The sequence below is a fragment of the Onychomys torridus genome, chromosome 3 (assembly GCF_903995425.1).
Source record: "Onychomys torridus chromosome 3, mOncTor1.1, whole genome shotgun sequence".
Taxonomy (NCBI): Eukaryota; Metazoa; Chordata; class Mammalia; order Rodentia; family Cricetidae; genus Onychomys; species Onychomys torridus.
In genome coordinates, this window is record NC_050445.1 from 105569002 (window position 1) to 105592817 (window position 23816).

General features: G+C 48.2%; 1 protein-coding gene across 5 annotated transcripts in view; it reads left to right on the forward strand.

Annotated features, from left to right (window-relative positions):
* Ift122 (intraflagellar transport 122) overlaps window positions 1-23816 on the forward strand; it is a 70215-nt gene that overhangs the window by 18866 nt on the left and 27533 nt on the right. For 3 of the 5 annotated variants that reach the window (XM_036180717.1, XM_036180718.1, XM_036180720.1), the window contains 10 exons: window positions 686-762; window positions 3112-3178; window positions 4022-4168; window positions 7154-7229; window positions 10108-10299; window positions 10446-10584; window positions 12456-12658; window positions 14043-14180; window positions 15467-15631; window positions 18173-18370. In XM_036180717.1, coding sequence (XP_036036610.1) covers window positions 686-762; window positions 3112-3178; window positions 4022-4168; window positions 7154-7229; window positions 10108-10299; window positions 10446-10584; window positions 12456-12658; window positions 14043-14180; window positions 15467-15631; window positions 18173-18370 — 1402 coding nt within the window. Of the gene's footprint in view, window positions 1-685; window positions 763-3111; window positions 3179-4021; window positions 4169-5149; window positions 5327-7153; window positions 7230-10107; window positions 10300-10445; window positions 10585-12455; window positions 12659-14042; window positions 14181-15466; window positions 15632-18172; window positions 18371-23816 lie in introns of all 5 variants that reach the window. The other 2 variants (XM_036180721.1, XM_036180719.1) reach the window with 2 other exon arrangements.

The window sequence follows — 23816 nt, forward strand, 5'->3', positions numbered from 1 at the left end:
AGCTGGGACCCGGATGCCATGGAGTGCCCCTGGCCTGCACTCTCTTCCTCACACTCAACCTGCATTCCTGGCCACCAGGAATGCTCAATGAGAGCCACAAGTAAAGCGTGCTGTCTGCACCTGGCGCTAAGCTGGCTCGCTGTGTCTTCCGCAGTCACCCACTAGAGGTGTCAGAAGGAGAGCCCTGGGGCAGGAGGAGCTTGAGTTGGGTGGGATGCAGGGTAGCTGGAAACTGGTGGTGAGGGCAGCCCTGTAAAGGAGTTACACTCGAGGGGCTTGCAATGTGTCACTTGATGCTCCAATACTGGTTTTTTCTTTTTTAAATTATTTTTGTCTCCCCCACCCCCCCCCCCCCCGAAGCTGAAGACTGAACCCAGGGCCTTGCATTTGCTAGGCAAGCGCTCTACCACTGAGCTAAATCCCCAACCTCTAAATTTATTTTTGATTTATTTTATGTATATGGGTATTTTGCATGCAGAGGCTAGAAGAGGGCATCATATTCTTTGGAACTAGAGTTACAGACAGCAGTGAGCTGCCATGTGGGTGCTGGGAACGGAATCCTGGTCCTCTGGAGGAGGAGTAAGAGCTCCTTCTCTAGCTCCTTCAAGCCTCCTTTGACCCTAGTTGGAGCCACTGAGACATTTGTGGTTTGCTATGGAATAATCTTCAGTTCTTCACCTTCCAGGCACAATGACTCTATACAGTGTGTTGCCTACAACCCTATTACCCACCAGCTGGCATCCTGTTCCTCCAGTGACTTTGGTAAGTTTCAATTCCTAGCACCTCTAGTGGAGAAGGCTGAGACTCACACAGAACCTGCTGGCCTGTCCTGAGAGAGAGAGAGAGGCCTCCTCTCCACCTCCAGCAGCCGAGGGGAGGTTCATAGTTATCTTTTAAATTTGCAGAAAGAGACAGTGAGAGATGGTGACCTCGAGGGTGGTAAGATGTTGAGACAGATGAGCAGTAGGGTCCTAGGGAGGAAATGGTGTGATGGACAGGAGGGCACAGAAGACTCTGACTCACCCTAGCAGGGACTGTGTCTCTGCCCACCTTGGTATTCACCCACTCCCACATATTTGTGGAATTCACCCTTTCAATTGTGCTGTTGACTCAGCGTGTCCTTATTCTTGTCTCTGTGCCAGTGGCTCTGCTTCCTGGGGACAGCAGACCTTTGCCCCTGCCCCCAGGTGCCATACAGGGCTGGCATGTACTGGGATGGGAGGTGACAGTCTCTGAAGGGAGGAGGGAGGCTTCTGGAGCATGAAACATTGATGCTGGCTTCTGGCTCCATGCCAAGGTACCCACAGGAGCCACAGGGCTAAGAATCCAGAGATCTAAGCCTTCTCAGTACCTCAGTGTCCTTATCCAAAGGGATGTGTTCCCTACCTTGTCCGTCCCACTCACATAGCTTTAGCTCCCAAGGAGATTGCAAAACAACCAGTTATCAGTGGTGGGAGCACTGCTTTGCTCACACAGTTTAGGCTATCTTCTTGTGGCTGCTGATCTGTGCTGTTTGGGGAGTTAAAATAGCCCAGCTCTCAAACTTGTGGCACGAGGAAGGTAGGATTTGTAAAAATATCTTGAGTAAAAATAGTTGGGCTGGGGAGATGTTCCCGTGGGTAAAGTGCTTGCAGCCTGAGGACCAGAGTTCAGAGCCCGGGTGCCCAGGTACCCAGGTACAAGCCAGCTGTAGTGGCTTCTGTCTGTGACCCCAGTGCTGGGGGCAAGACTGCCAGATCCCAGGGGCTTGCTGGACAGACAGTCTAGCCAAAATGGAGAGTGCTAGCTAGGTTCAGTGAGGGACCCTGTCTAAAAAATAGAGTGATAGAGGAAGACATCTCAAGGTCAGCTTCTGCTTCCCAGGCAAGCATCCCCTCACACAGACGTCACTATACACATGCAACAGTACCTGCAGGATGTTTATAGTGGGGGAGGCACTCTGCTGATGGTTTTCAGTGAATTTTTTAAAAAGAGAATTCTTTTTTTTTTTTTCTTTCCTTTTTATTTTTGAGAGACTGGATCACCTGGGTGTCTTTATTGGTGTCTGGTCCCTTTTCTCTGAAAACACACCAACTTTTAATGGTAACATAAATATCTGCATTAACATAATTATGAAATGTGTGGTATGCGTAAGTCAGCTGAAGATGATTTTTTGTTTTATGTTTGGGTAGGTAAAAGGCATCTGTCAACTTTATAAGTCCGTTTAGACTGTGTATCCAAATTGTAATATAGTAAGTCATAAGGACTCTGTAACCAACAAGATTTATCATGTCTCTTCCAGTCTTAGAGCTATTCCCATGTGGAGGGGTCAACAGACATGTCACCTGTCCTGTAGTCTTTTCTGGCTTTCTCCCTCATGCCTGCAGATCCTCAGTAGGTCTCTCCTGGTCCAATCTGATAAAAAGAGAATTCTTATGGTTTGAGAACCATTGGGATTTAGCTCAGTGGTAGAGCACTTGCCTAGCAAGCACAAGGCCCTGGGTTCGATCCTCAGCTAAAAAAAAAAAAAAAAAAATCTGAGCTCTGAGTCCTGTGTCAACTCCTGAGGCCACCACTGCCTGGCTTAACCCATTATTTTAACGCTGAGTTGTTCTCTGACTGCCATGCCCTGGCTGTGAGCAGCTACATTGTCCTTTTCCTTGAGATTTAAATCCTGGAGAAGTTGGCTAGAACTTCACCATCTACCGTTTTTTTTTAAAAAAACAGTTCCCAGTACATTGCAAAGACAGCACAGGGTAACCAACCTCATGTGCTCTTCACCCAGTTTTCTTAGTGGGTGCCTCTTAGGCAGGCACTGGGCAATACAGGAGTCTGGGACCGGGCACAGTGTGTTTGTGGTTTTGTCATTTCACTGTATGTGTGACAGTGCCACCCGCCATCTCTGCCACCTGGTAGCTGAAGTCCCAGTACCCACAGCGCTGGCCTCCAGTTGTGTGATTGTCATTTAGCATGTTGTATTCATGACTTACACCGACTGAACTTTTCCAAGTTGGCTTTTCCCCCTTTAACTCAGCGTAAGACTCTAGAGTTTTGAGTTTTGTATGGATGAAGAGTTTACTCCGCTCTGATGCTGAATAGTCTTGCTGTCTTTTCTTTTGCCTGATACTGAAGGGCTGTGGTCTCCTGAGCAGAAGTCTGTCTCCAAGCACAAATCCAGCAGCAAGATCACCTGCTGCAGGTGAGTAAGCTAGGGAAGCTCTCATGTCTGCTTGCGCTCCCTCTCTCCCCAACAGACCCACACAAGCCACTAATTCACACCACAGAGACAGGTGGTGCTGGCTAGTTGGTATGGGCTTCTGTGTTTCCTTTCTTCTTTCTGTCTCCGTGATGAGAATGACTGTGCCGTTGACAGCCGTGCCTCGGTGAGCTGGCATGGGCTTCCTCACCAGGAAGGTCAGGCAGGAACCTCGGACTTAGGTGCTCGACCCATACTAGAATCTGGATCTTGTGACCGACAGGCCCGTGACCTTGGGAAGGTTATGAGTCTCTCTGAGCTGGCCTCGGGGTCCTCATGGGCCAAGGGTGGTAGCAGCTGGCCATTTGCATGAACGAGAGTACCAGCAGCACAGCACTAGGCCCAGGCACTCTACAACTCAGTGGCTGCTGGGGGTACTCTGGGATTCAGCATTTGTCAGCATGAGTGACATGTCAGGCCCTGTTCTAGGGCTAAAAAGACACAAGACAGCGTGTTTACTGGGAGCCCCTGAGTTGGGAGGGGGTTGAAATGCAAAGCAGAAAAGGGAAGCTGGTCTGGAGTGCAAGGGCAAGCTGTCATGGAGATGTGGGCAGAGAGCCAGGGGATAGATGCCCTCTGAAATACACGCCCCCGCCTTAAGGTCTCACTGAGTCCAGCTGTAAGTGACAGTCCAAGCTGGTGTCCAATTCTATGTCAGGAGTGAGCAGGATTGATGGAACCTTAGCCTGGCTGCTGCCGCTGCCACCGCTGCCTCCCACTGAGCTTTCCTGCCTTACCGTCTATGTCCTTTCTATCTCCCATGCTCTTCATTGGTTGTATGTGTAGCTGGACCAACGATGGTCAGTACCTGGCTCTGGGGATGTCCAATGGGGTCATCAGCATACGGAACAAAAATGGCGAAGAGAAAGTGAAGATTGAGCGGCCAGGGGGCTCCCTCTCCCCGATATGGTCCATCTGCTGGAACCCCTCAAGGTACCCATGGCTGTCTTTCTCCTGGCTGACACTCTTAGAAGGAGGGCTTTCTCAGCCCTCTGACCTCTTTTTCTCTTCCTGACATCTTTGTAGTTTAAAGTCCTCTCTCCCCACTTGCCTGGCCTTTAGAACCTGTTTTTTATAAATGAAGTTTTGAAAGAGCCTATATTGAGTTTTGGAACGGATCCCAGAGATTTAGCTAAGCAGATGAACTATCTAGGCCAGCAGAGAGAAAGAGAGAGAGAGAGAGAGAGAGAGAGAGAGAGAGACTTCACGAACTGCTGGTGGGTCTCCCCACACTTCTTTCCTTCCTCTGGTCCCCTCCATGCCCTGCACACATCCACCTGTTGGACTGTTAGCAGACAGTGCTTTCTTGAGTACTTTTTTTTTTAAATTTTCTGTGTCAAAAAGTTAAAACTAAGCCTACAAATATCCCTAAAGCCTAAAGATCAGCAGACAGTTGGCACCTACCTGCTCATCCTTACACATGCTTGACTTTTATGTCCCTGTTTCTTAGAGGGTTGACTAAAAGCTCTTTGTGTAATCCTCTAATATTATTAAATCTATCCCCACGGAGTTCTCTGAGGGTAAATTAAAGGACTCAATTGTTTACTGTCCCAGTGTTATTTTACAGGTGGGCGCCCACTTGATTTAGGAGGCTGTTTAATTCCGTTGCATTTCTTACAACAGGTTATTATAATTCTTCCTGAATAATTCTGTCCAGCGGAGGCCCTCCATATGTATATAATGCCTTCAAAGGCCATTAGCTTACCCCAGAGTTCCTGCTGTTTGATTTTGTGGCCACAGATGACTTTGTGGCTTCAGGCTACCATTTTTAATTCATGAGAAACAGGATGCCCAGTGTACCTGGTGGCTGTCCTCTTCCGGGCAGGGTCCAGGGGCTCCTTGGCAGGCTTTGAAATTATAGCTTTAGTGTAGTCCTAGGCAATGTGATTGTGAACATCCGCTTACTGTCTACAGCCGATGGGAGAATATCTGGATGAGCAGAGAGAACGAGGATGCTGAGGATGTCATTGTCAACAGATATTTTCAGGAAATCCCTTCCATTCTGAAGTCAACAGTGTACAGTAGTCAGGGTAGTGAGGCAGAGGAGGAAGAGCAAGAGGAAGAGGACGACAGTCCCAGGGACGGCAACTCGTGAGTGTGTCCCAGAGTGAGGACCCTCCTCGGGAGGGCCCAGGCCCCTGCACAGAGCTGCCGAAGCAGATGCTGTGGAGAAGCTCCTTGGCCAAGGCCAGCGGAGCAGGCCGGGGGATTATTGGTGTGCCCCCACACTCACAAGGGAAGCTCCCCCTGAGAAGCACGTGTGGGTGGCAGATAGTGCAATCCTCTGGGAAAGGAGGAGAAACTGGTAGAGCAGAGGAGGATACACCTCTGTCAACTGCCTGCCATCTCTGAAAAGGCCCCAGCACCTCTGTGTGTCCCCTCTGACTTCCATGTGTGATTATCAGAACCATATCTGCTTCTTAACCTCTGAATGAGCCCTTTCCAGCAGACATTCTCTGAGAAGCCTGATTTGTAACGCCCGTGTAGACCACCATTCACCTAATACTTTTTGTTATTGATGTGTTTTCCTGGCCTGTTCCCACACCATTTTACCTTTCATTGGCTAGGATGTGTGTACAGGGAAACCCTTGCTTTCACCCTCCCACCCCACAGTCCTGGCTGCTGGGCAGTCTCTCCTCTCTCAGTTGAGATGACCTGTAAGGGAAATCCTTGCCAGTGGAGTGGGAAAAGCTGAGGCAGCCAGAATGTTGTGATTGGGCAATCATGTCCCAGCTTGGGACCCTCCTCACTGCCATCCTGACACCTAAGATTCCTTAGAGGAATCCAGGTTTGTGGGGTGGGAAGTGGGGATAAGAAAGGAGGGAGTGTGGCCTTCAGGTTCCCATCGGAGTTTTAGCCCTTTTTTATTTCAACGTGAGTGTTTTGGTAGCGCCCCACTGCCCACCATTCTGGGTGGTTGGCTTGGAAACTCTTAGTCTAGTGTCTAGCGGCTGAGTCTAACTCAGCACCAGCGTGGCCTCTCCGCTGGGCCTCCACTGGTGGCTAGGGTTTGTGTGTCAGTCATCACAGTCCATCTGCAAGCCTGCTGCCAGCATCTTTTCTACTTCCCCCTTGTTCTTGAGTAGGAATTAGTGTCTATGGAGCTCTCCTCACTGCCACCCCGGGCTGCTTGTACAGACCATGCTGCATAGAGCATGCTTATGTGGCTAGTGGTGCTGCTCGGTGACTGGCAGACCCTGGGCTCAGGGAAGCAGGAGGTGTTAGTAAAGGCTCAGCCACCTGGAGAGGTGTGCCTTGGTGCTGGGAAGCCTCTCTCTGTCTACATTCTGAGGGGTTGGCATCCCGTCTGAGTGGAGGCCTTTCTCCTGGGTTCTGGCCCTGGAGTCCCATCCAAGGCACATGTCTACAGGCCTCTGTTCCGTTGGCAGTTGTCAGTCTTGGAAAAGTTGCTCATCTTCACTCAGATGCCATTTCACCTCTTCGAGAACCCTGACGGCAAGAGAACTCGGGTGTGGGTGCTGTTCTTCCTCTTCAGGAAGACTGAGCAATTTCTCATCCACTAGATCAGTCTAGCCTCCTCACTGTAAGCTGTGTCTCTGGGCTACTCCCTACATTTTACACATGAGAAGGGTACACGTGGATGTGCAGCCATGCTCATCCTTCAAGTTGCTCCCAGGAACTCTGAAATGAGGAATTTACCTTCTGCTGCTGTAGCCCTGTCCTAGCCCAGGCTGTTCATGGCTTGGAGTCAGTGCAATAGCAGATCCCAGGAGGGCCAACCCTGTCTCTGCTTTAGTCTCGGGACTGATTGTAATGCTGGCCCCAGTACGGCTGTGTAGCACTTGGCTCCCTGACAGCCTGGCCAGGACTTTCTTTTTCCTGTTGTTTGTTAAGCCCCTAGCCACACTCATCAGCAGGCTGTGCCCCCTATAACCTCTTTTGTCTTCTGTTGATTAGAGAGGAACATAATGATATCCTGGCTGTAGCTGACTGGGGACAGAAACTTTCCTTCTACCAGCTGAGTGGGAAACAGGTATGTGGCACCACACAGACCCACTTATACATGTCAGCTGTAGCACACTTGGATGGTGTTCTTCTGAGACTGTGCTGTTAGTGACTACACATGATCATTGTTACCGTCTGCATAGTGAACATGGGCTGTGGCTCCAGGGCCTGGGCCCAATGCTCTGTCTTCTCTTTACCTCTTCAACCCAGTGAGGAGACACTTGAATCATGTACTTTTAGAAATGGTGAGACCAAGACAGAGCAGTAAGTACCACACAGTTGGAAAATGGTGGAGCCTGGGATTGAGACCCAGGTCAGGGAATTTCCAATAGGCTTTTAAGAAGACATGCCCAGAGACATGTTTCTTTCAATAGGGTCCCATCCCCTAAACTTTACCCTCTTCTCCATAACTCCATTGCCTGGGGACCAAGCCTTTGACACAGAGATTCTGAGAATCGTTTAAGGTCCAAACCATGGTACAGATGGTAACTCCAGCTTGTTTGGAACAGTGAAGTTATTTTCTTGGTTTTGAAGTATCTTTTTAACTCTGGAGTGATTTGGGATTAAATATAGAACAAAGGATTGATAAAGCAAAGCCAAACTTCTCATCAGGCGTGGTAATATCTGTGTAATTTTGGCCTTTTAGGCATAGTAGTACTTGAAGAGGCCCTGGCTTAGTAGCCACAGCTGGTGTTCCCTGGTCCAGACATTGTTATGCTTTTTCAATCCTCAAACTCCTCTGGAGTAATTGCTACCATCATTGTTCTACATGTAAGAAAATTGAGGCCTTGAGATGCTGTTGGCCTCAAGAGCACAGTTTAGTCTATGTTTGGGACCTGGCCAGATGGATGCTAGAAATCTGTATTTGCATATCTGCCAGATTAGTCTAGTGATGACTACTTTAAATGTATAATTGAATTAAAAACTGATTTTTATACAACTCATTTTCAATGGAAAGACAAGAATTTTTTATTAAGTGCCCAAGCAATATTGGACTTTAAAGAGACTCATTGTATTTTCCTACTTGGGATTCACTAGGCTTAAAAACAAAACAAAACAAAAAACAAGGACCTATATATTTATTCTTGTAAAAAACACAATGAAGGGCAAGTCAAGAAATTAGAAGACAATAGCACTCTGGCCACCATCTCTTGAGACACTTCCCTTCACTGTTTCCGTTCCTTTGGATCCCAGTCACTTCCTTGACTCTCCATCATCTCTCCACATCTGTTAAGTCGTCCAGTGACTTGCTTTAGTCTATGTATTCTTTAGTTTCGTGGGTGCTGGGGACCCAGTTCAAGCCCTCAGCAGGAGCAATCTGTGCTCTTAGCCAATGAGCCATCTCTCCAGCCCCTTCCTTAATATTTGGAACCATGTTACCAGAGATGTTTTAAAAATTTCATCTGATCATTCTAACACCTGAGTCATTTGGGTCTGGCTTTGCTGATTGTCTTTTCTCAAGTATGATTCACATTTTTCGACTTTAAAAATTTTTCATTTTTATATGTATGGATGTTTTGCCTGCTTGTATGTGTACCACATGTATGCAGTGCCCACAGCGATCAGCAGAGGGCATCAGACCCCCTGGAACACACAGAAGTTACAGACTCTATTGAGCCACCATGTGGGTGTTGGGAACCAAACCTAGGTGCTCTGCAAGAGCAGCCATGCTCTTAACCTCTGAGCCATCCTTCCAGCCCCACTGTTTCCTACTTCTTGAACATTTGAATTATATTCTGGTCATCCTGTAAATGGTACATCATAGAAACTCATTTCTCTCCTGTTCCTCTGAAGATGTGCACATGTGCATGTGTGTCGGGTGGAGGTTGGGGGTGTTGTTGCCCTTCCGTGCTCTGCTCCATATTTTCAGAGGGCAGCAGCTGAGACCTCAGTACAGTTCTTTGGTTATGAGTCTCGTGCATGGGCAGCTCAGGGTTTCCAGAGAGTGAGCAGAGCTTGTGGGCAGAAGGGGCTTCCTTCTGACCTTCCTTTCTGCAACATCCCACCTCACTGTCCAGCTCTCAGATGCTGTGCTCACCCAAAAAGGAGCTCCCAGGGACAGTGTTCAGAGGAGCTTGCCTGAGGCTCTTTCTCTGGCCCGTTTTCTGCCTGCTTTGGGCACCCACCCCTGCTTCAGTTGGTTCTGGTTGGTCCCGAGCTGATGGTTGTTGCTTGGAAGAGGAAGTCCTAAGCCCCAGTCCGCAGCTGTCAGCTCTCGGTGTCATGACACATGCTGGGGCTTCTTGTTAGACTTTGTAGCATTGGGAGGTAGGAGGAAAGCTTTCGGTTGTTAGGCATTTGAAATTCCTAAAAAGGAAAGAAAAAGTGAACATACTAAATTTATAATTGTAGTTTAAATTAGTTGAAGGGAATTAACTATGTTGAAATTGGAGCTATTTCAGTGGTTTTATATGTTCAAAATTGCATTCATTAAACTGTCAGCACCAATTGATTGCTCACTTTTACTAGATTTATGAATAGGAAAATATTTGTAAATTGACCCTAAACCTTAAAGCAAGAACCAGGGTTTTAGACTTGTTTTCCTTAAAGTGAATAAAGAATAAAGGGCAGTCTTTTCAAGTGAAATAAGCCCAGAAAATAAACAGAAAAGAAGCTGAGGTGAGCTGCTGGCCATGTGTGAGGCGGGTGAAGGAGGGAAAGCCTCCCTGGCCTCTAGTCATCAACCTGAGGAGGTTAGGCCCACTTTGCAAGGGTTAGGTCAGGCATTGCTGATTTTAGGAGCTAAGAATTTGGATAGGTTGAGGGGAAGGTGTGGGTGTTCCAGAGGTGGAGAGGTCTGTGTATGTAATGGGATAGCTTAGTAGGTAAGGCTAGGCAGTCTCCAACACTCCCGCTACTGGGGTTCGGGAATGGTCTTTCACTTGGTGTGTGGTCTCTTTCCTCAGATTGGAAAGGATCGGCCACTGAACTTTGACCCCTGCTGTATCAGCTACTTCACCAAAGGAGAGTACATTTTGGTGGGGGGTTCAGACAAGCAGGTATCTCTTTTCACCAAGGATGGAGTGCGACTGGGGACCGTTGGGGAGCAGAACTCCTGGGTGTGGACCTGTAGAGTGAAGCCTGACTCCAACTATGTGGTGAGTAGAGGAAGTTCATCCTGAAGAGCATTTCTAGAGGAGGCTCTGAGCATCAGGTCAGCCAGGCAGACTCTTGGCCATCACTCCTAATGGGGGGTGGGCTGCTTCTCCTCCCAGCCTGAGATTGACAGCTGTCTTCTAAACAGGTGGTAGGCTGCCAGGATGGCACCATTTCCTTCTACCAGCTTATCTTTAGCACAGTCCACGGACTCTACAAGGATCGGTATGCCTACAGGGACAGTATGACAGACGTCATCGTACAACACCTGATCACGGAGCAGAAAGGTAAGAGGCAGGCTTACCTCTGCTTATAAATACTAGCCAAGAGGTGGGCATGGGGGAAAGGACACCCAAAATAATAGGAAATGTCTCCCCTGATGTGTCCCCCCCCCCCAAGACAGGGTTTTTCTGTATAACAGCTCTGGCAGTCCTGGAACTCACTCTGTAGATGAGGATGGCCTTGACTCACAGAGATCCACCTGCCTCTGCCTTCTGAGTGTTAGGATTAAAGGGGTGCACCATCACTGCCTGGCATCTCTCTATCTTGCTTTAAACTTTTGGCAGTAGAAGGAGGATACAGATCCCTTTGAGAATCTAGCAAAAGCAATAAAACCTGTCAAAACCAAACAAAAAAGCACCAACTTACTACATTTTACAAACAATTCCAAGGTATAAATGGACTCCTTGAGACTCAGAAGCTGACAGATCAGAACTATGATGGCTGACCTGCATGGGGCTTGGTGGACCTTTATCCTGTCTGCTCACAGCCACTTTGGCATAATTTCCCCTCAGCTTCTATTTGTCTCTTGGTGGGTTCTGCTAGATAAGTAGGGAAGTGGATAGGGTCAGGCTTGGTCAGAGGATCAGGGATTGTTTTAGGGTTTCTGTTGCTGTGAAGAGACACCATGACCACAGCAACTCTTATAAAACATTTAATTGGGGCTGGGTTACAGATTCAGAGGTTTAGTCCATTATCATGGTGGGAAGGGCAGATATGGTGCTGGAGAAGGAGCTAAGAGTTCTACATCTGGATCGACAGGCAGCAGAAGAAAGTGACACTGGGCCTGGCTTGAGCATCTGAAATCTCAAAGCCCATCCCCAGTGACACACTTCCTCCAACAAGGCCACACCTACTCCAACAAGGGCACACCTCCAATAATGCCACTCCCTGTGAGTCTCCATTTTTATTCAAACGACCACAGGGATCCAGCTTCACATAGTCTAAATTCTGACAGTTCCCCTTCTGTTCACCTAAGTAGCTCTACTGGTTAAGGAGGTCAAGCTCCACTCAGCTGTATTCGTGTCTGGATGGGCTGACCACATATGCTATCTGGATGCTGCTAACCAGATACAGCCAGGTGTCTTTGTGTAGAGGTCCCAGTTAGGGGCCATTCTGCAGATTCAGTTTGGCTTTTGTCCCTGCCTGGGTAGATCTGTGTTTCAAAATTTCCATCTAGGTGGTATTAATGTAGCCACTGGACCAGCTCAACAGTGTCCTCTTGGGGTTGTTTACCCCACTTGGTCTGTAGAGAAGCAGAGCCTACCTCATGGAAGTCTCTGTGGTCAGGAAGGTTGCAGGGGGTGGCCAGCTGTGAAACGGTCATTATGGTGAGCTCTTGACCACTAGGGGCCTTTGCTGTGCAGAGGAAGAAGCTTAGACGCATAGGACAATGGTGGTAGCATTGACTGCTTGACTTCCTTCAGTGTGGCTTTGGGCTGCACAGATTGTAGCATATGTAGCTCTGGATCCCACTCAGCACAGCTGCCTGCACATGGCAGGTGCTCTGGGAAGAATTTTTAAAAGATTTATTTACTTTTACTTTATGTGTGTGTCTGAGTGCCTGCATATGTGTATCATGTATGTGCAGTGCCAGAGAAGGCCAGAAGAGGGCATCAGCTTCCCCAGGAATTAGAGTTACAGGTGTTTGTGAGCCTCCATGTACTCCATGTACTGGGAACCAAACCAGAGTCTTCTGTGAGAGCAGCAGTGCTCCAGCCTCTGAGTCGCCTCTCCAGCCCTGTAAAGACTTTTTAATGAGAGTGCCTCACTTTAATTGTCAGGAGCATTAAATAAATAAATGATGGCTTTTAATTTCTCTGCCTTTCACCTTACTTAACAACCTTTTGCTAGAGTCTTTTTATCCCCCATTTGACAGTTCGGATTAAATGCAGAGAGCTTGTCAAGAAAATTGCCATCTACAAAAATCGATTAGCGATCCAGCTGCCAGAGAAGATCCTCATCTATGAGTTGTATTCAGACGACTCGGCAGACATGCACTACCGGGTGAAGGAGAAAATTGCCAAGAAGTTTGAGTGCAACCTGCTGGTGGTGTGCGCTGACCACATCATCTTGTGCCAGGTGGGCAGCTGGTCCTCCTCCCCCGGGGCAGGTGTCCACCTCAGGGTTTTAAAGCTGGTCATGACCCAGGGGCTGGCCATTGGCTGCTACTGTATTGGCATCTAGATGAATCAGTTTTTAGAGAGAGGAAGGCCATAGCTGGAATGATTTTGTGCTATGGAGCATTTTGTATTGTACTGGGATTAGATGTATTATAAGGTGTTCTACACGATGAAGATTTATTTGTTTTGTTTTTTTAGATTGTGTTTTACTAAGTTGCTAAAGCTGGCCTCAAATTCATGATCCCCATGTCCACCTCCTGAGTGCTAAATTGAAAACATGTCACACTTATCTAGGATAAATTTTTTTTTAAAGATTTATTTATTCATGTATTTTATGTATGTGAGTGCTCTATTCACGTGTGTGCCTGCAGGCCAGTAGAGGGCATCAGATCCTGTTACAGATGGTTGTGAGCCACCATGTGGTTGCTGGGAATTGAACTCAGGACCTCTGGAAGAGCAGCCAGTGCTGAGCCATCTCTCCAGCCCCCTAGGATAAATGTTTATAACAGAAGTTTTACCTCTTGAGAGATTTCTTTCCTTTTTTTTTTTCTCTTGAGACATTGGGAATTGAACCCAGGGCATTGTTTATAGTAGGTAAGTTCTCTACAACTGAACTACATCCCCATTCTGTTCTCTTCCCACCACCTTTATCATATTTGTGTGTTTTTTGAGACAGGATTTCTCTGTGTAGCCCTGGCTGCCTTGGAACTTGCTCTGCAGACCAGGCTGGCCTCGAACTCACAGGAATCCACCTGTCTCTGCTTCTTGAGTGCTGGGATTAAAAGCCACCACAGCCCTGCCTCCATCACCTTTTTATCACTTTTAATTTTGAGACTCGGTTTCACTAAGTTTACCATGCTGGCCTTGAACTTGCAGCGCTCCTGCCCCGGTCTCAAGAGTACTTGGAATTACAGACCAAAGTCTCTAGGAGGTTTTTTTTTCCCCAAAGAAAATTTTTTTCTTAGCATAGATTTCTAAAATTCTCTAGGTCAGTTCCAAGAGGAGTTTTGGAAAGACGTAGAGAAAAAGCCTACCATGGGTGGACCTAATCTTGCCCAGGCCTGTTGGAAACTAAAAAGAAAGAAATCCTTCAGGAGCCATTATAAAACTAGTATCAAAACTGTGAGATCTTGAGCCTCCTGACACCTAGGGCTACCCCAAGTTAGAGAACAGTGTGGCACGTCAGTGTTGTGCTGCCTCTGACTCTGGAGGTCTGTGTTGAAGATGGCTCCTGGGGGAAGAGCATGGGCTAGATGGTTGCTGATGATGCAGGAAGGTTTCCCCAAGGGGGCTGGGAGCGCGCATTCTCTGACCCTCCATGCTGAGTCTGGGTTGCTTGCTAGGAGAAACGGCTGCAGTGCCTGTCCTTCAGTGGAGTGAAGGAAAGGGAGTGGCAGATGGAGTCTCTCATTCGGTACATCAAGGTGATCGGTGGCCCTGCTGGAAGGGAAGGTCTGTTGGTGGGCCTAAAGAATGGCCAGGTGAGTCTTGCCATGCTACCATCCAGCTTGTTACCCAGGCAGGCACAGGTTTGCTGTCTCGGATGACCTGAGATGGGCTGTGGACAGCCTGGAGTTTCCTCTCATAAAGATAGCTTCAGACTGTGGCCCTCAGACTCACAGCATGCTCACACCTGGCCGTTGGTGCCATGGCTCCCAGGCTGCACGTAGCAGGGATTAGTGGGCTTAAGGTCACCCCAAAGGTGGGATTTGTTGGAGCCACAGCTTTAGTGGATTGCTGGAGAGGCAGCCAGAGATTGTTCACGAGGTCAAAGCCCTATTAGGCAGTGCCTGGATTAACCAGTACTGCTGTCTGGGTCCTAGATAGTGCTGGTCCTTAGACTGTTACTAGAAGCTACAAGGAAATGTGTTGTTTGGACACATGGATTAGGAAATCTAGGCGATATGAAAGTTGAACAGATTTTGTGTGTGTGTGTGTGTGTGTGTGTGTGTGTGTGTGTGTGTGTGTGTGTGTTCATCTGCATTCTTTGCTCGAAATAAGAAAAGTTCTATGTGGGCTACATAGAAATTTGAAAGTGAAAATATAACTGCATTAGTCTGAGAGCCAAGCTGTGTAGCAGATGGCTTGTGGCTGAGGCTTGTCAGGTCTTTGCTGGGGATGGAAGTTTCAGAGCATGAGACCAGTGGGAGCTGTCAAGCAGTAGCACCCAAGCTGGGGAGACTCCCCCTGTCACCTCCAGTCAGCTGTCAGGTCTCATGTGAGGTCGAAAGTATGACTTTAGGGTCAGCCTAACCTGGGACCACATTCTTTTTTAGCTTCTCACTGGCCGTATGGCCCTGGGCAGATCAGTTTGCTCTCTGAGGCTCAAGTTTTCCAAATAAGGACAATACTATGTTTCTTCACAGGGCTGTCAAAAATAGGGACGTCAATGAATGGCAGCTGTCATCATTACTTTATACCAGATGTCTTGCCTATGTTTACAGTAGCCCTTCCTGTGTTTGTGTATGACCCCCTACCCTGCAATTTGAGCGGTGTCATTAAAAATGTCCCCAGTCCGCACAGACCTTAGAGGGAGTTTGGCATGTCTCGGGCCTCTTGTTCCAGCTTCAGTGGCCTCCAATGAACCATTCTTCTGGTCTCTCCCCACACACCCTGCTTTATTTAATGAGTCTTTTCTCTGCACACAGCTTCTGGAGGAGTTAGTGGGTGCTGCTCTTGTAGAACACATGGGACGCCAACAGCCTGGCAGTGGTCCAGGGTCTGGTTGCCATGGTGACTCACACTTATTTCTCTGAAATTTCGCCAGATCCTGAAGATCTTTGTGGACAATCTCTTCGCCATTGTCCTGCTGAAGCAGGCCACAGCCGTGCGCTGCTTGGATATGAGTGCCTCCCGGAACAAGCTTGCTGTGGTGGATGAAAATGACACATGCCTGGTGTATGACATCCACACGAAGGAGCTGCTTTTTCAGGTGAAGTCCTAGATAGGCCTGTCTGGGAGGAACAGCAAAGGGCCAGAACTTAGCATTGGTATAGATTCTGGAAAGCTCCAGGGAGCAGGCGGCCAGGCCAGCCTCTTGAGCATAGGTTTCCTGGCCAGCAACACAGTTTTCACATAGCAGTAAACAGTACTCGATGATGGTGACGAGTCTGGTGGCCAGGTTAATGTGTAGTGGTGATTCTTGTGATGAAGTCTGTGACTCCCTTACCCAGGACTGCCACTTCCTACTAGTGCCTAGGGCACACGGGGAAAGACAGGTGGAGGCTCACCCTCAGCTTACTCCACAAGGTGCTGTAGCACAGTGACTTGCATGGTTCACTGGGGATGGGCATTGGCTGGAAGAAATGTGTCGATGAGTAGTCTAAAGATTGTACCCAGCGCCTAGTGGGCTTTCTGCCAGGCTAGGGCTGTTCTTGGCTTCTTTAGGGCATTGTAAGTGGTCAGAGCTAATTTATGTGAAGTGAGGACCCCCTGAGGCTGGAGCCTCTGCTCTCTGGTTTCTCCTTGCATGGTTTCTCAATATCGTGGGTAGACATGGATGCTCTCCCAAGGCCCTTCTTGTCCTTGGCAACAGAACTGGCAGGGTAGAAGTGCCTGGCTTTCCTCAGTCAGTTGGATAGGGATACTTGGCTGTCAATAGCCCCCAAATGACTTCAGTTATTAGCACTTTGTGTCATAGAGGAAGCAGAGGGTTCAGGGGAAAGAACACGTACCCATTGTCTTTGGACCGAGCTGGGTTCGTGGATCTCTGTGAGTATGGTTCACCTATGGCTACCATGAGACTTTTTTTTTTTTTCTCAAGACAGGGTTTCTCTGTAGCTTTCAAGCCTGTTCTGGAACTCACTCTATTGACCAGGCTGGCTTCAAACTCAGATCCGCCTGGCTCTGCCTCCTGAGTGCTAGGATTAAAGGCAGGCGCCACCACTGCCCAGCTGAAACTTTTTTTAAAGACAGGGTTTCTCCATAGCTCAGACTGACCTTCAGCCCTCTATGTAGCTGAAGATAAACTTGAGGAAGATCCTTTACCTCCACTTCCTAAGTCCTGGGGCTAGAGATGTGTACCACCACACCTAACTTATGCTGTGCTGAGATCAGACCCAGGCCCTTGTGCATGCTAAGACACACTCCCTGCCCATGCTAACATGAAGCTGGAAGTTACCCTCTCATAGAATTGCCACAAAACAGCACAGGAGCAAACAAGATGCTTCTGTGTGCTCATTGCTGGGCATAACTAGCCTTACATGGTCCTTCTCCCTAAACTCAGCACTACCTCTGTCTGGGCCTGGAGGTGCTTAGCAGGCCTCTCAGTGTGTCCTGTGTGGAGACTGGAAAGGTATATGACTCTTCACCCTTACTGTGTCTTCTCTGGGGACTAGCGAAGGTGTCTCTGAGTCTTGCTGGGAGACATAATGTTTCTAGTTTCTTATCCACTGCATTTCCCTTCAAATGAAAACTACTGACTTTTCTTATTAAAAAGTAGTCCATGCATAGGCCAGGCGGTGGTGGCACACGCCTTTAATCCCAGCACTTGGGAGACAGAGCCAGGCGGATCTCTGTGAGTTTGAAACCAGAGTGAGGTCCAGGACAGGCACCAAAACTACACAGAGAAACTCTGTCGGGGGGTGGGGGGGAGTCCATGGTAGAAGATTCTAGACCAGTGGCACTCAATCCTCCTAATACTATGGCCCTGTAACACAGTTCCTCATGCTGTGGTGACCCCAACCATAAAATTATTCTCATTGCTACTTCATAACTGTAATGTTGTTACTGTTATGAATTCTAATGTAAATATTTTTTGGAGATAGAGGTTTGCTAAAGGAGTCTTGAGAACCACTGTTCTTGGCAGGGAGGAATGAGCCTCTGCTTGTCCCAGGCTTCCAGGGCTGAGCAGGACACTGGCGGAGAGGGTACCTCCCAGGGTGATGCTCTTAGTGTGAGGATGTAAATGCAGAGACAATGTATTGTTTTCTAACTTTGAAGAGAACTCCCTATTCTTTTGCTTTTTATAAAAAAAAAAAAAAAAAAAAAAAAGGATGTTCATGACCAAACAAGACAAGCAACCAGCACGGGGGGGGAGGGGGGGCAAAGCAAATAGAAATCTCTCACAGTTTCACTCATCCAAAAGCAGTCACTGTGTTCATCTCCAGAGGTGACACTTTCAGCCTCCTTCCTGGGTCTGTGGGGGTGTGTGTCTGTGTGTGCTGGAGAATCATCTAGCACAGAGCAGCACCCACTCTCCTCCTTTAGTAGAAATGAAATCCTACATTGTTGAATCTCCACTTACTGTGGAGTGAGTAAACTATGGAGGGGTAATCATTTTGAAAACAGCACAGACCCACGATTTCTACCACACTCCCGGTGCATAGAGCAGTTGCTCATCCCTTCTTCTCTGGCCCCCTCCACTCCTTTCCTTTCATCCTGCTGCCAGTACTCAGTGCAACTCAGGCTTTAACATGGGTGTGGAGTGAAAAATGGGAGTGGAGCCGGAGCTTTACAGGTCTTTGTCCCCCAGGAACCAAATGCCAACAGTGTGGCCTGGAACACCCAGTGTGAGGACATGCTTTGCTTCTCTGGAGGAGGCTACCTCAACATCAAGGCCAGCACCTTCCCAGTACACCAGCAGAAGCTGCAGGGCTTCGTGGTTGGCTACAATGGCTCCAAGATCTTCTGCCTTCATGTCTTCTCCATGTCTGCCGTGGAGGTGCCACAGGTAACCTGGGTGCCTGTCACGCCTCTCTGGCTGGAGGAGACACAGAACAGAATGGTCAGGCCCTCAAACTGGTACAAGAGCAGCAAAGAGAGAGAGGGGAAGTGTGGAATCTGTGATGTCGCAAGGTGCTATGATCTTGGATGTGTTGTGCCCTAACTGTAGCCACGTGTCTCTGGACAAAGAGCTCAGCCTCATTGTCTTAGTCAGCGTTTCTATTGCTGTGACAAATACCAAGACCAAAAAGCTGGTCAGGGAGGAAAGGGTTTATTTGGCTTGCACTTCCATATCACTGTTCATTATCAGAGGAAGTCAGGCAGGAACTCAAAAGGGCATGGAGGCAGGAACTGATACAGAGGCCATGGAGGGGTGCTGCTTCCTGGTTTGCTCAGCCTGCTTTCTTCAAGAACCCAGGACCACCAACCCAGGGATGACACCACCCACAATGGGCTGGGCCCTCCTCCATCAATCACTAATTAGGAAAATAGTCTACAGGCTTGCCTACAGCCGGATTTTTTTTTTTTTTCAGTGTGTCTAAATGTTGCTAGGACTGTATTTGACTCCTTAGATCTGTATTTATTTTGAAATTTTTTTCATTCTTCTCTCATACAATACATACCAACTATAGCCCTCCCCACCTCCACTTCTCCCAGTTCCCCCACCGCCTCCCCTCCCCCAGATCCACTCCATCTCCCTTCAGAAAAGAGCAGCCTCCCTGAGTTTGATATCTACCAAATTCAGCATAATAAGAGACATACATCCTCATATCAAGGCTGGATAAGGCAACCAAGTAAGAGAAAAAAGAGCCTTAAATAGGCAAAAGAGTCAGAGGACGCCCCCACTCCCACTGTTAGGAGTCCAACAAAACCCCCAAGTAAATAAAGAACCACAGGGTGTATGCAGAGGGCCTGGGGCTGACCCATGCAGGCTCTGTGGTCACAACTTCAGTCTCTGTGGGCCCCTGTGAGCCCTGCTTAGTTGATCTTGTGTTCTCCTGGTGTCCTCAAGCCCTCTGGCTCCTGTGATCCTTCCTCCCTCTCTTCTCTGGAGTTCCCCGAGCTCCACCTAATGTTTGGCTGTGAGTCTCTGTATCTGCTTCCACCAGCTGCTGGAGGAAGCCTCTCTCTGATGATGATTGGCTAGGCACTGACCCTGTGCGTATAGCAGAATGTCATTAGAATCACTTCATTTATCTTTTCTTGTCCTCTCAGATGACTGTAGGTGGTGTCAAGTTGACAAACTCTAGCCAGCACACCCATTGAATCTCTGTTTTTCTGACCCCCTTCCTGCTGCGTTGTGTTAGCAATATTCAGTACTATGTTAGTGACAAGTCCAACAGGGTGGATGCATAAACGCATGAGTGTAATGCTGGGCATGAGAGGAGAATAGGAGGGTAGGCACTGAGAACTGAACCAGAGAGGGCACACGAGACCCTGCATCATCCCCTCAATCCAGAGGAGGCCAGCTAGGAACTGGGCTGAGAGTATGGAGCCACAGAAACAGACAGAAGAACCCAGACAGCCCACCTGGTGGCGAACCTAGTTACAGCTGCCCTAGCTGCCTGTGTGCTTGTCCCTAAAGTGAGTGACACTCCTTATAGAACTGTCATAAAACCAAGACAACCACAAAGGAGAACTTGGACCACAGCATCCCATCTTTAAGAGAATATTTTCTTTTTTAAAATGTGTGTGTGTGTGTGTGTGTGTGTGCGTGTGTGCACGTGCGCACGCGCATATATACATGTGTGCTGGTGCACATGGAGGACAGAAGAAGGCATTAGTCCCTGGAGTTGGAGTTCAGGGTGTTGTGGGACACCTCACATGGGTGCCAAGAATGTGATGTAGGCCGTCTCTTAACCACTGAGCCATCTCTTCAGACCCCAGGCATATTATTGTATGCACTGTACTGATTATGGACCATAAACAAGAGAATAGAGCTGTTAGTCACTTTATGCCTCTTCTATTTGAAAATGTTTTAAAGTCTATTAGTGTATGTGTGTGTGTGTGAGTGTGAGTGCCTGTGCCCGTGAAAGTCCCAGGACAACTTCTGGGGAGTTGTTTCTCTCATTGGCGGTCCTGGAAATTGGACTCAGGGTGTCACATTTGTCCTTTTGAGCCACCTCGCCAGCCCTATACCACCTTCTTTTAACCTGACATTTAGCTATTGCAGACCCATCCCTTTGATGATTATTGGCTGAAAACTGGCAATCTCACCTAGCATAGTAGCTCATGTCTATAATCTCAACACTTCGAGGCTGGGGCAGTAGGATTTCAAGTTAAAGGCCGGCCTAGGGCACATCACAAGACTTTTTCTTAACACAAAACAAAACAAACCATGAACAATAAAAACAATTGCCAACACCAAAGGCCCTACTTACTAATTGGGCTTTCTGCTCAGCAGTCTACTGAAAATGTTGTGGCATGTCAGTGAACATACGTTAGAAAGTTTCAAACCAATGATTGTAGGCTCACACATATGTGTGAGAAATGACAGATGATTCCTCATGTGTGTTGCTTGGTTTCCCATAGGCAGTTGTTCATGTGTTCCACCGTGCAGCCCGGAACACCTTCCTGCCCCAGGCTCCTGTGCCCTCTCTTCTGCGTGCCCAGCTTTGTTTGTAATGGACGCAGCACTCTGTCACATGGACGGTCCATAGCCTGCTACTCCGCCAGCACCTACTGTTGGAGATTTAAACTATCCATAGCCTTTTGTTTCCTTCTTCTTTTTTTGTTTTTTTCCATACAGGGTTTCTCTGTGTAGCTTTGCGCCTTTCCTGGATCTCGCTCTGTAGACCAGGCTGGCCTCGAACTCACAGAGATCCTCCTGCCTCTGCCTCCCGAGTGCTGGGATTAAAGACATGTGCCACCACCGCCCAGCACCTTTTCTTTTCTTTTCTTTTTTGAAGATGGGGTCTCATTATTGGCTCTGGCTGCTCTGGAACTCTCTATGTAGATCAGGCTGGTCTCAAACCCACAAAGATCTTTGCCTCTGAGTGCTGGGATTAAAGGCATGTGCCACCACACCTGGCTGCCCAAAGCTTCTGTTCTTGGGAATAGTGGTTATCTAACTAGTATTTGTCCTGACTATAAATTCCAAGAAATGCAATTGCTGGGCCAAAGACCCTGTAACTAAAAGATGTTCAGACGTTCTAGACTGCCTTTTCTCAAGGCTCTGTTAATCTGTCTGCCTATACACAGCCCCTGCCTGCTTCCTTCCTGGCCAGGAAGGCCCTTGTTACTTGCTGCTGCAGGGGTCACAGCAGCAGTATTCCTACCAGCTCCTGATCCATAGTGAGTAGTCAAGTAATGGCAGAGAATTCTGATGTAAGCAAACAGCAGAAGAGAAAGCATGAGAGATGGCATTGGGCTGACATGTGGGAGCTGGTGAGGCCTGCTGGACTTTTGCCTTGCCATCCTTACCTGCTTGCTCCCTGTCAGCACCCTGAACCCCAGCACCACATGCACAAGACCCCACTCTTCCTCATCTGTGCCAAATAGGCTTCACTTATTAAACGTCTTTCTCCCCAGACTGCCATCCTAACCTCAAAAATAAATGCAGTTGCTGCTCCCAGATTCTGGCCAGCCAAGAGGAGCCAGAGGGGCAGTGGGGGTTCCCTCTGCCAGGGCCTCAAGATGCAGTAGCCAAAGTCTCTGTTGGTTGCAACCAGCCTTCCTGCTGATGCAGCGGCCAGAGCTGCCAAGCATTGGGAAAGGCAATCTGGAGACAAAGGCTGTTTATCTGTCGCCTGGGCCTCCAGTCGTCCTGCGGTTTGGGCCTCCAGACCAGGCAAAAAGCCCCATTTTTGCCCTTGGGATTTTTTGGTTTCCTTTCGAAATTTGTATCATCTTGTGCAAGAACTAGTGTGTCCAAGCTGCCAAGTAGGACAGCAAGCTCTGGTTATGCACCATGGCGTCATGCTTGGAATACAGCAGCCAGATAAGGGGTTGCTCAGAGGGGGACTGGCCCATCAGTATGTTTTTCAAACCCTCACTCAGCTTGGGCCTCCCTGCCAGTGTTATCAGCCCGTCAGCTCATCTTGTGCTGCATATTTATGTCCCATGTCCTGGGGCAGTCGGCATAGCAGAAGTTCTGCAGCTTGGGAAAAGGAACCCTGAAACCTGACCCAGCTGCATCCTGAATACCTTACATCCCTCCTTAGGGCCTCATTTCTTTTCTGTGTACTGGGGTTGTTGTTTTGTGTGTGTGTGTGTGTGTGTGTGTGTGTGTGTGTGTGTGTGTTTTGTTTTGCTTGAGACCTGCGCGTGCCGTGCTTCCCAGGCTGGTCTTGACCAGGGCTAAAGTGATCCTCCTACCTCTACCTCAGGAGCAGCCGAGACTTCAGGCTTTGCCACCGTGAAATGGGGTTAATTACACCCATTTTCAGGTTTTGCCTGTCCCAATTCCTGTTATTCCTTCTTATTACAGACAGCCATGAAATAGCAAAAGCCACAAAACAGAACTAAAGTGGACCAGAGAGTATGAGTCCAGAGAATGAGTTCATTGTGGGGCAGAGTGGGTGGAGTTTGAGAAAGCTCCAAGGAGGTGATGAGACCTGTGTCCAGGGAGATGGGTCCTCATTGGCCCACAGCAGCCTGAGTTTTCCCAGGGGGCACCTGGCTAGGATGTGGCTGAGCCAGGCCTGGGTGCTAGCTCAGCTGCTCCTTGTCTGTGGCCAACTGCCTCCCTACGGTAAGGGGAAGTGGATGATGTGGCACCACAGGAAAAACAACACCCTAGGAACAGTTGTGTCTTCTGTCAGAGGATAGATGGGCTTGAAAGGAAAAGGTTTCTTTTAATTTTGAAGTTAAAAAAAAAAAAAAAAAGGACCAGAAATTTCAAAGATAAAGGCCCCAAATGGAGAAAACAGCATTTCCAAGTCCACATTTCAGAACCATTAGTACGAAGGTACTGGTTGATTGATCTTTACTGCCCAGGAATCCAGAAGGGAGATGTGGGTCCCTGAGCATATTGACTGGTCTCAGATAAAGACAGAGTCTTTTATTGCTGAAGATGCTAGACCCAGCCAAGCTTTAGTCTGATGTGTGTAAATGCATTTGTGTGTGTGTGTGTGTGTGTGTGTGTGTGTGTGTGTGTGTGACACACACACATACACACATCACGAAGGAACACAAGACCAGGAATATCAGATCACCTCTTGCTCTAGCTTCAAGTTTTTAATCTGCTAGGTCTGTGACCTCAGGCAAGTCATGTGTCCTCCAGGAGTCTCCTTCTCCTGGGTGTTATCAGAGGTAACACCTCCTTACACAGGGATGTTTGGACAACTGTGGAGTTCTTGATAGCCTTAAAAAGAGAGGTCATTAGGGGATACTTGTAGATATTCTTAGCTAGGCAGCTTGGTCTTGAGGGGAGAGTTGGTCTTCAGTACCAGAGACCTCAGGATCTGTCCTCAGAGCCTTCCTGGGCAGTCTGGAGCAAATTCCATATCCAT